Source organism: Thamnophis sirtalis, unplaced genomic scaffold (assembly GCF_051295495.1).
Source record: "Thamnophis sirtalis isolate CommonGarterSnake01/CBP01778 unplaced genomic scaffold, rThaSir2_p1.2 scaffold_3, whole genome shotgun sequence".
NCBI lineage: Eukaryota > Metazoa > Chordata > Lepidosauria > Squamata > Natricidae > Thamnophis > Thamnophis sirtalis.
This window is the reverse complement of record NW_028261383.1, coordinates 140,560,430-140,578,349: the sequence shown is the minus strand read 5'-3', so window position 1 is coordinate 140,578,349 and position 17,920 is coordinate 140,560,430. Positions and strand designations below refer to the sequence as shown.

Sequence of the window (17,920 nt, the reverse complement as noted above, 5' to 3'; positions counted from 1 at the left end):
TAAAAATACATATGACATATTTTATAGTAGATTTATATTCCTTGGTTAACTATGTTTTCAGTTAAGCATATGTTAAAGGAGAATATGTATCTAAGCTTTACAATAGTTTTTCTTCATTCTGAATCTTGTTTTTCCCATCTTCTTTATAAATCACATGCTTGAGTTGGTGTTAAAATAATTTGCTGTGTGCTTTCATTGCTTAGGGAGGATTTCGTTGTGTTATTAAATGACTTTTAACTCAAATAATTTGTGTAATTTCCTCCAGGTTGACTTAGAAGCAAATCCCCAAAATAGAAGCCCTGAATCGCGTTCCAGTTCTTCTTATCCTAATTCTAAATTTCACCGCAAAGATAATATTAACCCTAGGCAGCTGAACATTCACCTCACTCCTCCCCAAGCCCAGTATGCTGTTCCTAGCCGCCCCTTCCAGCATCTAGCCCAAATTTCAAGGCATCCATATCCTGGGCCACCGCAACCGAACCTTTTAAGTCAACAACAGAATCATTTGTCTGAACAACATAACCAAATGCCTCCTCCGCAGAGCCAGATAGTCCAGCAACACAGTCATTTAAATCAGCAGCCGCAACCACCATCTTCACAGCTCTCTCCTGCCTTTCCAACTGGCCCCAACCAGTCTTTCTTTAAAAATCCTGTTCCGCATAGACCTCATTCCCCTGGTACAGACACTTCAGTTTTAGAACAGCTTCCCCCATCTGTGCTGCAAGATGTCAGCAGCCCCCTGAGACCCATTGCACAGCCTAACCTCATGATGCCATCCCATTTGAACCACTTCATTGAAGAGAATCCTCCAGGAGTATCTGTGGGAGAACCATTAGGTAGGTAACCATGGCTACAGTTTAGGGGTTTAAATTGGGACCGTCTGCTTAGGTGAAGAGGAGGTGTGTAACGCAAAGAATCATTTTTGGCATATGGTATGTTTGGTATTTTACAGCCATTGTATAATGTTGAAATCCTTTCAGTTTATGTTTTGCTGATTGAACAAAAATCACTGTTTATTTTTCATTATTCACAGAACTGAAGGTCATTTAGTCCACAGCCTTCAACCATGTAACTTCTGCAAGCATTCTTCCTTAATTATCCCATTCTCAGACTTTGTGTTATTTCGGGTGTAATGATTTCTGTTTCCTAAACTTCAATAAAAGTTAGGCATTGTGTTCATGTCCTATTCCTAACCATGCTGTGCCTTCTTATGCAAGCTTTAGTGGCTTGATTTTGGCTACATTATTTCCTTATTATGTCTTAAAATGGAGCTGCAATCTAATATCAGCTTACTAACCTGGATCTTAAACAAAGATGAAATCATTGCAGCTAATCTTCCTTAGATGTAATAAGGAATAAAAATCAAGCAACCAAAGCTGATACGTGACAGGAGGATTTGAGGAAGAGGATCTCTTCAAGACTAACATTCATATAAGGATTTTAAAAAAGAGGAAATAAAGGACGTGGTGGCTCAGTGGCTAAGACGCTGAGTTTGTTGATCAAAAAGGTCGGCAGTTCAGTGGTTTGAATCCCTAGCGCTGCATAACGGAGTGAGCTCCTGTTATTTGTCCCAGCTTCTGCCAACCTAGCAGTTCAAAAACATATAAAATTGCAAGTAGAAAAAATAGGAACCACCTTTGGTGGGAAGGTAAGATCGTTCTGTGCACCTTCAGCGTTTAGTCATGATGACCACGGAGACGTCTTTGGACAGCGCTGGGTCTTCGACTTTGAAATGGAGATGAGCACTGCCCCTTAGAGCAGGAAATGACTAGCACATATGTGCAAGGGGAACCTTTACCTTTACCTAAAGTATAATGGTGTGCTCATTTCAAGTTATTTATGAATCTGACATTAAATACAGTAAGTTTACATTTAGATATATGGATGCTAGCTGCTGAAACATATTTTGGGAGGATAGCACAATTTTAGCAAGGAATGCTAATGTTTGATAGTCTCACTATGCATGTACAGATGTAAAAACAAAAAAAAAGTTTTTAAGCACAAAGCTCTTAAATATAGAAGCTGGGTAATTATTTTCCCTCTCCTCTCTCCCCCCCTCCCCCAATTTTACAGATCGTATTCATGGAAATTTAGCTTTGGAAACCTTAAGGCAACAGCAAGCAAGATTACAGCAATGGAATGAGCATAACGCCTATCTCAGTCAGGGCAATATTTCTTATTCTCACCATCCCCACCCTCACTTATCCCACCTTTCTCAGCAGTCCATGGGACTGCATCAGCAGCAAGTCAGGGCAAACTGGAAACTTGCCAACAATATTGAAGATGAAACGGAGGCAACATATTCAAGGTAATTATCATTTGGTAGAAATTACACAACTACAGTGATGGAATATTTTTACTCCCCTTAAAATGCTGGGTTTTGAGGGTTGCTTTTTTTTTTGCCATCATGTGTATATCTCACATGTAAAGTGAAAACTTTGATCTAATGGAACCTTTATTGGATTCAGCAGATCAGACTTCTCCCTGGATTCCCCTTCCCAAATAAGTCTGGGTTAGGGAATTAAATTTATGTTAATTCTAATTGTTCACATTCATTTATGTTATTGGCAAAATGCCATCATTACACAAATGATGTAAATAGCCTCAAATGACATTTTGTGATTTAATGGGCATTTAGGACTAATATCCCATTTGGATTGTTAAATCCAGGTTTCGCTATCTGTTGATTTGTTTTGGTTTTGTTTGTTTTCTTGATTACATTTCTGGTTGATCATTTAGTATATTTACAGGTGCTAATAATTTTTTAATGAGTACACACACACACACACACACACACCTCTTTCTTGACATTTATAATTTAAAAACCCATTGATAATTTTACTCTGGTGCTATCTACCTTTGCTGAAGCTTATGCACAGCCTGGATAATTGCACTTTAAAAGAATGTGTGTTGTCTTTCTTGCAATATTGCTTGTTAATTGGAGGGCATTTTATCTCACTTGTGCAATCATTATCTCATTAATCCAGATTCCAGGATTTGCTTCGAGAGCTCTCCCACCGTGATCAAACTGAAAACAGGGACCTCGTTGAAATGCCGCCACCTCAATCAAGACTTTTGCAATATAGACAAGTGCAGCCCAGAAGTCCACCAGCACTCCTCTCTCCTACATGCAATTCAAACCACAGTGGCCACTTTCCTAATTTCTCTGAGAGTAGAGACCTTGAGATCTCTAACAATCCAGCATTTCAGCAGCATTTGCCTCAAATGTACAATCCCCCTTTCTCAGTGCCATCTGAACACCTGACCCCACCTTCCTTGAAATACCTGCAGCCAGATGGATCATGGACCTATGCTAATTTACACCAGAGTCATCTCATGGGGCAAGGCTTTCATTATGGTATACCTCCATTGCCTCATAGATCGCAACCGAACCCTTTTATACAAATACAAAATCATCAGCACGCAGTTGGTCAGGAACCATTTCACCCCCTCACTTCCCGAGCAGTATCTGCTTCTTCTCTGCATAGCTTGGAAGAGGTAGGTAGTCTGTGGGGTTTGCATACTTGTGTCTTTTGCCATGGCATCCAGTTAAATTTAATTGTGTTGGGGGGGAAAAGCTAAGCAGGGTTGGACCTGTTTGATACTTGAAAGGGCACCACCAGGACATTCCAAGGCTATAGCCTAGACTGGGAAGTTACAATGTTTCAAAAGAAGACGGTGGCAAATCATTTTTGTAGTGGTGCCAAAAAAAATTGCAAAGAAATGTCCACAGAATCAGCAGGAATTGAGCTTCATTTGGAAAAATCTTTGCATTTATTTTGATCTATATAGGTAGTCCTTGACATTCATTTAGTGACTGTTCAAAGTTACAAGGGCACTGAAAAAAGTGTCATTTTTCTCACTTAATGACAATTACAGCCTCCCCATGGTCACACAATCAAAATTCAGATGCGTGGCAACTGGCATGTATTTATGATGGTTGCCCTGGGATCACGTGATCACCTTTTGCTACATGATGGCAAGCAAAGTCAATGGGGAAGCCAAACTCACTTCACAACTTATGTTGCTAACTTAGTAGCTGCAGTGTTTTACTTAACAACTGTGGCAAGAAAGGTCGTACAATGGGGCAAAATTCACTTAAAATTCACTTAAGTCTTGCTTAGCAATGAAAATTTTAGGCTCAATTGTGGTCATAAGTTGAGGACTACTTGTAATGAGGAGTTTTGCTTAATGATAGTATATAAAAGCTGGGGGAAATGGAGCAGGTCATTCTGGTAGTGACTTTGGGCAAGGTTCCATATGCCGTTGTGGTTGTTGTTGTTGTTACTGTTGCTTCACTGGAGCTGGTTGAGTATCAGGTGTTACTACTTTTTAGGCCATTTACCAGAAGGGCAAGTTATTTTGAGATACTGAAAATCCAGCTTTAGCAACCTAATTTTATTTTTTTAAAGTGGATTTTAGATATGCTTCTGAATGATAAATTGGGTGCCCAGTCTTTTCAAGGGAGCCAGTTTGATATTATAAGTTAAAGCAGTTGAAACTGGGAAATTGTAAGTTCTAGTCCCCCTGTCTTAGGCATTAAAGCCAACTGCATGATTTAGGGCCGGTCACTCCTTTTCAGTCTTAGGAAGACACTGACAAAACAATTCTGAAAATATGGCCAAGAAAACCGTGAAGACAAAACTTGTTCACATAGACACCAGGAGTCAAAACTGAATTATAGTTGCTTATATATGAACCTTAGATCTCTGGTTTTTTCACCCCTCTGTGGGGTATCTAGCATTTGCCAAAAATAGGAAAGAAAAGTTGGTAGTAAACTGGTAGTAGTAAAAAAAAGTTGGTAGTAAAAAGAGCAAATTAACTACTGTAAACCCTATTAATTTTATGTTTTTCAAAAACACAGTCGGAGACCAGGAATTATTATTTGGCAGACATTGGAATGAGCATCCAGTAAAATCTTTGATTTATGTTTAGTAGGACTCCGAAAATAGTAATGGAAATGTTACATATCTTTTATAATTTTTTTTATTTCTTCTAAAATATAAAAATTTTGGGGTTTGTTTTTTTAGAAGAATCAGTTGAAAGGTCACTTTTTAAAGGGAAAGACAAAACTTTGTTGTTTTATTCATCTAGACCACAAAGATGAAAGATTTCGAATAAATGTATTATTTAAATGGGTAACTGAGGAAAGAATAGACTTAATTAGCTTTTACTCATATTCCACTCTAGAACTATAAATATTAGAAAATAGCATGGCTTAACTAATCTGAATATTTGTCCCGATACCAATTTTATAATACCTGCTAACCCTTAACACATTTGCTATGCTAATTTGTTTCATTCAATAACACAGTTATAACAATCCATCTTATATCAAAGAACCAGTCAGTTATTTCTCCTTCTCTACTTTTGGAAGCCATGTCTTTAGTGTAGGACAGACATTGGCGGTAGAAGGCCATCTTAAAATGTAGATGACATTTTTCTTATGTATTTTAAAATATGATATTAAAATGGAAGAACAAAAGGAATGAGATAGGCAAGAAAAAGCAGATTGTTGGGAAAGAGCCAGCTAGGCTGGAAGGAGGGCTCAAGCGAGGGCCTATTTTGGAGTCATTGCGCAGCTGCAAATAGCATAAGCTTGACTCCTCCTTCCAACTGGCATTTTCCCAACACAGATTCACATAGATATCATTGGGAGCCTCTCGTTCCCAGCCCCTGAAGACACCATGATTGATGGAATAGAATAGAACAATAGAGTTGGAAGGGACCATGGAGGACTTCTAGTCCAACCCCCTCCTCAGGCAGGAAACACTGTACCATTTCAGACAAATGGTTGTCCAATCTCTTCTTTAAAACTTCCAGTGTTCCAGTTCACAACTTCTGGAGGCAAGTTGTTCCACTGATTAATTGTTCTAATTAATTAGAATTCTAATTCTAATTAAATGGTGTTGAAGACAGCTGAAAGATCAAGAAAGGACCAAGAGAGTTGCATTCCCCCAGCTGTAAGAATGATCACTGGCCTCAGTTCCAGGTTCCTGGCTCAAAGGTGATCTGAAAGGAATAATCGAAACAGATTTTGATGGGAGCGAAAGTGATCCAAACGTATTTTGCCTTCCATTCTGAAAACACCTATTCTGTTAAGAAAATTAGCAGCACTTTCAGGCAGGGCAAAAAACAATTTTTAAAATTCCAGGATTAGCAGACGCTTAGTACTGTTTACCTTGCTATGTCCTTACTGCTTTTCATTATTTTAATACAAGCTTTGAATGCATTTTTTTTGTTCACAGGTATGCTTTAATCATAGTGGGACTTTGGAAACAGAGGAGAGGAAGGTATAGCAACTGTAGCCAAGGGAGCATCTTGATGAGCTTTCGTGGTTGGGAGATCTATTAGCAGTAATTCAGAACAGGGCTTTATATAAAGATGCAAGATACTTATGAGTTATAGGCAATTGATAAAAGCCTTGAGAAATGTACACAATTTCCAACAGGGTACACTTGTGGTCAGGTTAAAGGACAATCTTATTTAAACATCATGTCAGAGAATCTCTTCAATAGCAGGAGAAACGCATCCGGTAGGGACGCATTTGATTAATAGTGGGAAAACAGGGAATTCAAGAGTAGTAGAATAAAAGGGAGGAAAATATGAAGAAAGTTTTTTCTCTTTTTTTCTTAAATCCAAGAATACATTCAAGTAGTGCTTCTTTTTAAAGTTACAATAGCATGAATAAAATCTAACATAATTTAACAGAGAAAGTTTATATTTCTGTATTATTATATTTTACCTATCATTTTCTTCTATTTGGGTAGTTCCTTCCCAAGGCTTTTAATAGTATTCACAAGGGAGATAGCTGCCGTGAACTGAAAGATAGGAAAGAATTACAAATAATACAACATTCTTTTTCTTGATGAAGAAGTTTGCCCTTCTATCAGCAAACCTCTTTGGTTTTTCTGTTCAACCATGAACATGGCAGATTCACTGCTGTTATTATCTCAAGGTTAACTTCCTTGCTTTCTCATTTATCAACTCCTCATTGAAACTCTGGGCAAGCGTAGAAATAGACCCTTACCAGCCAAGATGGATGGGCTTTCTGTTCCTGGGTAACAGATATACAGGCTTCCTCTTTCAGGGTTGCTGGTATCAACCAGGCACAGCTAGGTTGCATTTTCACTGACTTGAGGGCATATGAACCCGTTCTGAAGCTGACAGTAATTGGTAGATGGAGGGGGGATTTTTTCATACAAGAGAAACCACGTGAAAACTAAGGCTAATCAGGAAGAGAAATGGCCCAAGTTTTCTCATCTTTATTTGGGAATATCTAAATATTCTCTCAACATGCTATTAGATCAGTTACTGTTCTGAATTAGACAAGGCTTGGCATTTAAATAGAAATATTTTTTTTTTAAATTAGAATCTCGCGTTTGCTGTATATCTTTAAGTTGTCAGGTTGGATGTTCTCTACGCCAGGACTCCTATGCAAGGGACCTGTAAAAAGAAGGGCACGGAGACAAAGAAAGTAATTTTATAAATGGAAATCTGTTGGTTGGGAAACACTTTACTCTGGGAAGTCTTAACTCTGTCATGCTGAGATAAGCCAAATCCTCTAGAGAAAAATAGAGAGAGTAAGAGTGTTTTAATACAGTTCCAACTGTGTTTAACATGGGAATTTGGTTTAAAATGGGAATTTAGTGAACTGGAACCCATAGAGTGGTGTGAAATTAGAAAAGCAAGTCGTGTCAAAGTAATTTCCTGAACTTCTGCCACAAAGACAAACTTTACAATCCCAGGAAAGGAAGTACTGGACAGCCTAAATAGCAAGCAACTGCATATATTATGGGTAATTCAGTCAGGAACCATTACCAATCAGATTGGCACAAAGAAAGAACCAATCAGAGATCAGACCCCACTAACCTGTACCAATCAGAAGACAAAATCTCTGGCTATAAAAACAGGATCTCACTCAGTCAGTCCCTGCTTAAGTGCCTGTCGTTTATGTAGCAGATCTCTTTGCCTCTGAGAAGGCCAGCCACAATTTCCCACAAAATGTCAGAAAATCTGTTCACTAGATTTTGGCCACTAAACTCTGAAGCCCCAACAGTCTTGCTCTTTCAGTGCAACCCACCTTGGAGGGTTGTTTTTCTGGAGAAAATAGGAGGAGGAAGGATAATTAAGCATGTTTGCCACCTTGAGTTATTTATTTTAAAAAAGGGAGGGGGAATATAAATAAATAAGATGCCTCATTTGGATCCAATGAAAATACTTACAATAGGCTTATTCTAATTTTACTACCATCTATGCTTGAATAGGCTGTAGGAACAGATACTTGGTGCTTAACAAATAAGACTAATGCTAATTGAGAAATGCACTAGGAATAAGCTTTCTATATTGGAATCAGGGCTACATATTAGAACTATTGGCTGTTTCCTAAAGTACTGTAATATTTTTCCCTTGAATCTTGAATCTACTAATTTAAGTCTAGTACAAGAGTACTTTAAATTTTGGAATTCTAAACCCAGCAAGGGAGTGAAGTTCCACACTCACACCACAATCTTGGATACACCACACTTCCTTCCTTTCAGTCATATAATTTGGTGATAATGATGGGGAATTGTTTTGTTACTACTATTGTTAAATAATAGGAGAAATTCTAATTTGCTATAAAGTACCAAAATACCTATTTATTCAGATAAATCTCCTTTTTGTTGCTGGTTCCATCTATTTCAACACCATTCTGTTAATAGTATATGTTCCCTATGAGATATCCACCAGTGTTTTGAAAAAATGATTAGTGAAATGGAGAACCATATTTGTTTGTCTTTCTAAATAGTAATAAACATCTATGTGTTCTCACTTCTTACTTCATCCACAGAGGGGAAAAAATACCCAGCATCAATTGAGCTTCTTCTTTAACAAATAATATTAGTCTGTGTTTTTTGTGTTATATTCCATTCAACATTTTAGCAGTTTTGATAGTCTCCTTAAAATAATGAATTATGAGTTGTTGCTCTTTTAAGTGAAACTTGCACAATGATGGCATTTCTTAGTTTCTGGTTGTATTCATTAATATTGACCTGTATAAACCATTAAAATATTCAGGCTAATCCACAAGTACCTTAAGTTAAAAATAACATTTTGCATATTATGATATCCTGGTTCTAAACACATGCAGAGAGCTTTTTGTGATCCTAGATTATATCTGCAGTTTCTGAATCCAATATATTTTCCTCAGACTTGCTTCTCCTCCTTTCCTTTCTTTATTTTGTTAGCTTTATCTCTGGTAGAACAGAGGAATAGTTCAAAAAGAAAAGAAGAGAAAAAGCTTGTTGTAAACATAACTTGTATCGCAAAACAGGTTTATATAGACTGTGTGTTATGGACAACCTAAACTTTATTTTCAGGGGATGAATTACACCAATATAATGAGTCAGTGGTACCAGAGAAGGACAAATTACAACTGGCAAATATTTCATATAATTGCCCTGCAGAGGAAATTTTGTAGAAAACAAGCTTAGACATACAATAACTAAAAGTTCAAAGCAGGGATGAAATTCAGCAGGTTCTGACAGGTTCTGGAGAACCAGTAGTGGAAATTTTGAGTAGTTCAGAGAACTGGCAAACACCACCTCTGGCTGGCCCCAGAATGGGGTGGGAATGGAGATTTTGCAATAGCCTTCCCCTGGAGTGGGGTGGGAATGGGGATTTTGCAGTATCCTTCCCTTCCATGCCCACCAAGCCATGCCCACAGAACCAGTAGTAAAAAAAAATGAATTTCAAAGTGAAAAATTAGGAATCAGAAGGGACTTCTAAAGAGAAAAAGTCAGTAGTGCTATGTAATGCAATTAACTATTCTGAAAGAAGGCTGGATCTGAAATTACTTTAAAAAGTGATTTAATCCTATACATAATATTATATATCTATAATTATACAGATATATAAAAATGTGAGAGTGTTGAGTGTAGTGTTTATTTATCTCCCTATTCTCATAACAGGATGGTGAATGTGAAGAATAGGATGTATTTGTGTCAGTGAATAAAATCACACCAATTAAAATATGCATGTTTATTTTGAGGGCAGTTTCACAATATGCGTATTGATACTCAGATGGGACATTTAATGCAGACATGTCTGCAAGTAACTGTCTTCTTTTATGCAGTATGAACCAAGAGGACCTGGCAGGCCATTGTACCAAAGAAGAATGTCATCTAGTTCAACCCAGGCTTGTTCTGAAGGTTTAAATACTCCTCCAGATAATGCTGGACAGTGTCAAGAGCTTCAGGACCAGAGTAACCCATCCTCTTTCAATTATTCACCCCCTGAATGGTGGGTCAATTCTTCTTCATCAGCCCCCTATCAGAACATTCCATGCAACGGATCCAACAGAGCAATCCCACCAAGAGAACAGTTAGGTGAGTGAGTGTTACTTTCTTTAAACCAGGGGTGGCCCCTTTAATCATGGTGCTGACTCAGGAATTCTGGGAGTTGAAATCACAAAATCTTGATGTGTGCATGCTGCATATCTTTGTTTGCTCGTTTACTTATTCTGATTGTGCATGGTTAGAGTACACCAATGATGTGTTTTTAATCTTGGCCTTAAAGTGCAATATATTTTTAAACTATTTTCTTTATGAAACCAAGAACAATTTTAATAGGCTTTGTAAAGATCGCTCCAATTCTTTCAAATTAAAATGTCTTACAGGACTGGAAGCATTTGACAAAATCCTGCAGACATTATTTAGCTTTTAAGTAATGCTCTTTGTGTATCTTCAGGAAAGGAAACCTGGGAAGTAGCTTTCCAATCTGTGATCTTTATTAAGTTAAAATGGTGGTGTTGGTGATGTTGGTGTTGGTGTTGATGATGATGATGATCTTTTCTTTCTAGTTCCTCCGAAGACTATCAAATCCCCCGAGGAACAGATGAAGGTTGAAAACATCCCGTTGTCCAGTTCTTTTAACTACAATGTACTCCAGCATCTGGGCCAGTTCCCACCCCTCATGCCCAACAAGCAGATTGTGGAATCCAACAGCAACAGCCAGCCCAGTGCTGGGTTGAACAAACCTGCCATGTCCTACGCAAGTGCTCTGAGGGCTCCTCCCAAGCCCAGACCCCCTCCTGAGCAGGCAAAAAAGAATAGCGACCCCTTGTCTCTGTTTCAGGAACTTAGCCTAGGTAGTTCATCAGGTAGCAATGGCTTCTACTCCTATTTTAAATAATCAGACTATTTTTGTAGAGACATTTTAATTTTTATTTCTGTGAGTAGATTTAAGATAGCTGGGGCTGCAGCTGCAGGCACCATTGTTTCTCTCTGTTTATATTAGTAAATATATTTTGGTTTAATGGCTTTGCTGCTAGACCTGAAGCTAATTCTTTTTAAATTATATTCCACTATTTTACTTTCTTTTTGATGTGGGTCAGAAGTTTGAGAGAAAAAAAATCCCTAGGGAAAAAAAAAACTTTTAAAAATTATGTAACTTTATCTATGTGTTGCATTAAAGCTAGCAGCTGAAAAGTTAACTGTGCAACTTTAAAAAAATATATATAAACATTTTAAAAAAAAGTTGTCTAAATTGTATTTAAAAATGTAAGTAGCATTTACATTTATTCAATAACATTTAGCATACTGTGCTGGGTTTCTGTACCAGAAATGGCCAGTTAATGTACAAATGTATGTTATGTCTGCTTAAATTGTTTATTTTTTTTTAAATAAAGATGCAGCATCTTATATTTACATTCAGTTTTATCAGATTTCTGTGAAGGGATGCTGCATTCTAAGACTTTTATAGTTTTAGAATCTGTATGATGTGGTTATAGTAATTTCCTTTCTAGGATAAAGTGCAGGCCTTTGCTGCAGACCCAGATACTACTCTTTTGCAATTAAACAAAAATTAGTGGTCAACCTAAAGGTGAAAAATTCATGTTGTTGTTTTTTGGACAAGCTATTCATTCAGTTTGTTGGAGGGATTAATTTAATGGGTTTTTAAACAGAAATCATGAAATGACAAAAAAAAATGCTATATTGGGTGCTTGGTAGTTGAATAGCTATTTTTTAAAAAATCCAATTGCGTGAACTTAGGAAAAATAATTGAATCCCCCTCCCAACTATGCACGTTAAATGTTTGTAATTTAGTTTCTTCCTCTCTGATTTTTCCAGTGGTATGAGAATTGTACCACTTTAAGGATTTTTCTTCTTTTTTTCCATCAAAAGATTTTGGTACATGATTTGATGTTTACCTTAAATGTGACATTATCCACAAATATTCAAATATTTTGCTAACTGTTTTCTTTGAGGAACTTCATTAAAGAAGATTTTTATGTTTGCCAAAGCTGTATCCAAATTAATCCCAGCCTTGGGGAAGAAGAGTTGTGGGGAAGGTTTGGGGAAGCAGTATGAATGACATGGTTATTTATATTCTTGTATCTTCTGTCAAGGCCTTTTGCCACTATATATTGAAAGAAAAATCTATAGAAGACTGTACAGCAATATGTTGCAAAATTTGGGGGAAGAATTAGGGTAACCTTTACCTTTACGATTTTGGTCTTGTACACTGTTCATACTTTTGAAAGAAATCTTTTTTAACTTCAGTGGAGGTATGTCCTCCTTTACACTTGAAAAGATCTCTTTGATCAGGGACAATTAATTTTTATCAACTATTTATTTTAATTTCCCATTATAAGTGATATTTTCAAAAATATGATAGTTTTAAAGTTTCTTCCCACGACTGTTTAAAACTGGGCTTCATTTACAGGGATGTTTGTTTTTGCTTTGTTGAGCTACTGTATTTGCTGCTGTATCAAATCTAATATTTGCTTTGGTTTCAGTCCCTTCATACCTGTTGGATTTTATACGTTGTGATGGTGACATCTCAGTTTGACTGAAATCTGTGTCACTTTTTTCTTATTGATTTCAGATAACTAAGGAACTTTCTATAAAAAATATGCATACTAACTTAATGTGCTGCAATATTTTAATGGCTGCTGGGCTCAGAAATGGGTGAAGCTAAATAAAGCTGTTATAAAACCAAACAAAATGAAAGCAGAAGATTCTGCTCAATTTTATTTAGTACCCCGAGGACACATTCAGAATGTAAGCATCAAGTTAGTCAGATCATTCTGTCCTCAGTTGACATAAACCAGGATTTAATTAGTCCTACTTAAATATCTTATTTAAGTTATTTCTGTTGATTCTGTGCCCTGCCCTGCCTATCACTGATAAACATTGAGGACAATTGACCTAGTGAAGAATAAATAAGAACACGTAGAAAGATATAGTAGTTGGGTGCTTTAGCACAAATACACTTTCAATTTAGCACTTTGAAATCAGAGAGTTCAAATTCACACACTTAATAGTCTTATTATTCCCTTCACCTGGACTGAATCTAAATAAATACTGCTTGATCAATTATTTTCATCTGTGAGTTAGTGAAATTAGGAAGAAGGTGCAGTCTTCAGTGTAGTTAATCTATATCATAACTTTTCTCAAGAGTTAATATGGAATTAATAAGCTGTGGAGTGCAGCACCTTATGGCATCTCTGTGGATCCACAGTAAGGTTCGTTCTGAGTTTTCACTCAGTATTTTTGTGTTAGCAATTTCAAAAAAAAATGTGCATGAAAGCTCCACATTTTTACAATTTGGTCCCCATTTGTATTGGGTCATAGAAAATTTTTCATAGTCTGTGTTCAGACTGCTAGTTTGCTATGCTAATATTGGAGACGTTTTACTTTTAAGAGCAGATCACCACATTCTTTTTGATTTGAGCCATGATGGATCTTGATTTTTCAGATTAGTGGATTATACCATTACCATAATAAAAGGCATACATGTAATCAATTATTGTAACATCTGATTATCCTGGTTATTAAGAACACATTGTTGGAGCTATTCTATATTTACATCTCTGATTCTTATTATTCAAATTATATAACTTTTATAAAAACCCTTTTTTCCTGCCTCAAAGAAGGTTTTCTTCATTATTTCATTTCACAATTACTTTATCATTGTGGGAACACATTTACTTTAGGAGCATGTCATATATCACACACAAGTTTATTCCATTAGCAAAAAAGTTTACATTTGAAAAATGTAACTCTTGAAGTCAGTACTCTATAAAGAAAAGAGCTGATAGACTTTGACATGTGAACAATGTTGAATCACACTACAACTGAACAGCTAGTTAGAATAATACATGAATTTCTTTTACATGAAGGATTCATTTTGCAGGAAGTATCCAGTCTTGTAAATTCAAAAATACAAAACTGAAAATTGCCTACTATGACTTGAAGCTTAAAAATTAGATGGTTCTTGAAGACAATTTGTCAACATATATTTGTAACACTGAATTCTGTGTGTGTGTGTGTGTTTATATGTGTGTGTGTAGATTCCATGTTCAGAAGTTATATTATTAGCAGTTGATGTTGTAAACCCTGACCGTATCTGAGGGTGCATTCTAGTCAATGTACTCTCAGTGTCTGTTTTCTAACATAAAACAACACATACATTTTTCCCTATAAAATTTAAGTAAAGTAGAAAAAGTAGTGGTTCAAAAGTCCACCGACTGAGGGTCCCAGCAGATGGCAGTTCTCTATGGCTCCTTTTTCCCCCTTGTGAAAGGACAGCTCCCCCACCCCCCTGCACAGCAGACTTGGGAGAATCCCTGCCTATTCTACAGCGGATTCCACCTTCAGCTCCTAAAATGCTTATGTGTCTATTCAGCCTGAAGTCTAGCGATCAGTACTTGTTGGGGGTGACAGTGCGGAAGCGTGCAAGGATTCCCAGGATAATTATTTTGCCATTTTAATTTTAGTTGTTTTGCTCTCCAGTGTCCTTTGAGGTTGAAGCAGTCTTTTCAGAACTTGTGAAAAGTGACCCTGAGTTATAAAACTTCAAAATTAGAAGTAAAGAATATTTAGAACATCAAAGGGCAAAGAAGAATAAAAGGTTATAGGTTTGAGAATGTATTTATCACATATTCTCAATTAAGACGCCAAAATACACTCAAAAATTCAGTTCTGCTCAGCCACAGATGGGCTTATCTGCAAGGATGTACGGTAACAAGGCTTTTCAAAGTGTCCCTATATCCCATATATGGTATACTTGAGGATAACTCCATCTGTGGTCCTCAAATTTTTCACCAATTGCCATGAAAAATTGATAATCTCTATATATTCAAATATATGAAAATTTCCAGGGTTGGCTGATCCATAACTGGAATATTTTTAATGGTATTCTTATTCTTTTTTTTTAAGGGATTGGCTTATTTGCGGATGGGTTTATACACAAGTATATATGGTGTTTGGAGAATTCATTTGGGAACAATACTGATCCAAGCCAGCTTATGTTAAAAAGCAAAAACCTGATTTTTAAGGGCGCAGCGATAGGCAACAGTTTTGTAAAATAGAATTGTCCTTGGTTTTGGCCAATGAGAACCATACATTTTAAAGTGGAAATATCGCTAGAGGCAGTTTTATCATTTTTCTTTCCTGTTTTGGTGTGTGTGTGTGTGTGTGTGTGTGTGTGTGTTTCAAAGTACATTAAGTTTATTAATTCCTTACTACATTCTCTTTTATTTCCGGTGGAAATCATTCCAACATTTAGCTGCTGGGGGGGGGGGAGGGCAGGAAGCTACAAGGGAAGTCCCTAGGATTTCCACATCTGCAGATTGCCCACCTCTCCTTTAAGGAGATGATCAATGTCACTGCATCAGCCAAACTAAGTTTATTGCACCCTAAGCTTGCAGGAGCCAATGTGGCTTGACACATTCGTCAGTACATGGAATTGCAATATTTGCATAAGAAATTTATTCTCCCTGTAGATTTGCAGCTCAAGCATTTGTACTGCTACACGCTCCCGATCTTGAAGACCCCAGATATATTTTAATTAAATAAAATGTGAATTGGTTACAATTTGTGTTAACTGTTTTAATCCTAGTAGTGAATGCATAAGAAAGTGTGTCTGCATTAGAAACCTGGTGGAGGGAGGAAAAGGTTATCTGACACAATGCTGCAGGTTTAGTAGAGTTACTCTACACATTGAACCAAGTGACAATGAATTAGGAAGGAAAAATTAGTAAGAGCAGATACATAGAGAGAATATTAGACTTGCCTCATATCCCATTCAATCCCAATGGAAGTACTCCAGTCCAATGGAAGTACTCATCCTGTCCAAATAGACCTTTTGTTTATTACTCATGCAAGTCTGAAGTCTCTTTTTATTTTATTCAGCTTTACTGCAGATATTTATTTATCCTCCTTTACATTATATTAAATATATTATGTAGGGATGTAGTGGCTCAATGGCTAAGAGGCTGAGCTTGTCGATCAGAAAGGTCGATAGTTTGGCAGTTCGAATCCCTAGCGCTGCGAAACTCTTGTTACTTGTCCCAGCTTCTGCCAACCTAGCAGTTCCAAAGCGTCTAAAACTGCCTGTAGAAAAATAGGGACCACTTTAGTGGGAAGGCATTTAGTCATACCAGCCACATGGGCACAGAGACCTCTTCGGACAACGCTGGCTCTTCGGCTTTGAAACGGAGATTAGCACCACCCCCTAAAGTCGGGAACGACTAGTACATATGTGCGAGGGGAACCTTTACTTTTTACACTATATTAACTACCTACTTTATTATACATATTTATGAAGAAAAGTGCTACTTCTAGTCCACGATACAATCACATAATATTTGCTCCCACTGAGAGACACTGATGTAACACCATATGGTATAATAACAGACATCTATTTGCATGTTTTTAAAGGAACGTTTTTCTCCTTCCCAAAATCTTCCTGCTCTTTTCTCCGTTGCAGCCTGCCACTGCTGAGTGCCCAGAGACATTCTTATTTAAGGTTAAACATAGTTGGGTGTTAATGAATCCCACAAAATGCTCCCTTTGTATTCGAATACACAGTGTTTAAAGTGACATTTCTATGAAAAATGTGGTAATTGATTCCAGCTTGATGAAAATAGGTAATGTGTATTAATGAAATACTATGGCAAAGGATAAAAAGCATATACTTACTATTTAAATTTATGGTTAACAGAATCCCAGATTAGTTTTAGAAAACAAAATAAAAGCAAAAGAAAATAAAAATCTGCCATACATTCAAGAAATCCAACATCCTATTTTAGCCTTGCCAATGCCACATTCAAGTTGCTCAATTGTATCATTTTTGCTGTAATGTAATACTAAGCCTCTTCAAGTGCTATTTCCACTTATGGAATCTTCTTTTTCTCCATTTTGCACACATGAAGATTAGCAGCGTCTAAAACTGCAATTGTGTATACCCTTGCTCATTTGCATATGTGCTAGCCTTGTATTAACTGAATTTTAGGGCACGTTAAATGCAACTTGGTATCATCATACAATTTTCACCAAATCAAATATTTCATTAGTTGTACTCACATTAATTGCAACCTTCAATAATAACAATAAACCCTTAGTCACGTGCAGAATCTTCCATTCTCCATAGTGGTGGAGGTAGCATCCAGACTGGGGTTAACCTCATCCGCTCACTGATTGAACTGAGTCTGATAACACTGTTAAGTCACGCCCCTGTCACTAGGCAGACCCAGCTTTCAACTCAGTCTCTCAATGTGGATGGATGTGTCATAGCAGTGCTCCACAGAGATTTTTGATACATACAACATTCTCTTATTAAATTGGATTTGATCAAATTGTGAGTAGATTTGAGCTGACTAGCTGAATCCCCAGCCTGGGGTGGAGGTAGCCACACCTATAGTCCCTTGGGGGTGCCGACAAACTCACTCTGACAGGTCTCCTACCATTTGGCCAGTATTCAACGGTTCCACTCTGCTATATTTGACTTTGCTGGTAATTATTGATACTTGTGCCCGGATTTCGGAGCGTTCAGAGCCTAAAATCCCCTGCACCACTTCCAACACTCTGCAGTCGATCGGCGCTGCAGTCCTGCTAAGGAGTGAATCTGTTGAGGAATTTCGGCACGAAACACC

General features: G+C 37.1%; 1 protein-coding gene across 5 annotated transcripts in view; it reads left to right on the top strand.

Moving 5' to 3' along the window:
• Window positions 1-12,905, top strand: part of HELZ (helicase with zinc finger) — a 150,435-nt gene extending 137,530 nt beyond the window's left edge. For all 5 annotated transcript variants that reach the window (XM_087710231.1, XM_087710229.1, XM_087710227.1 and 2 more), the window contains exons 26-30: window positions 266-836; window positions 2,074-2,308; window positions 2,988-3,498; window positions 10,115-10,367; window positions 10,841-12,905. In XM_087710231.1, the coding sequence (XP_087566357.1) occupies window positions 266-836; window positions 2,074-2,308; window positions 2,988-3,498; window positions 10,115-10,367; window positions 10,841-11,172 (1,902 nt within the window). In that variant the 3' untranslated portion in view covers window positions 11,173-12,905. The remainder of the gene's footprint in view (window positions 1-265; window positions 837-2,073; window positions 2,309-2,987; window positions 3,499-10,114; window positions 10,368-10,840) is intronic.
• Window positions 12,906-17,920: the final 5,015 nt, after the last annotated feature.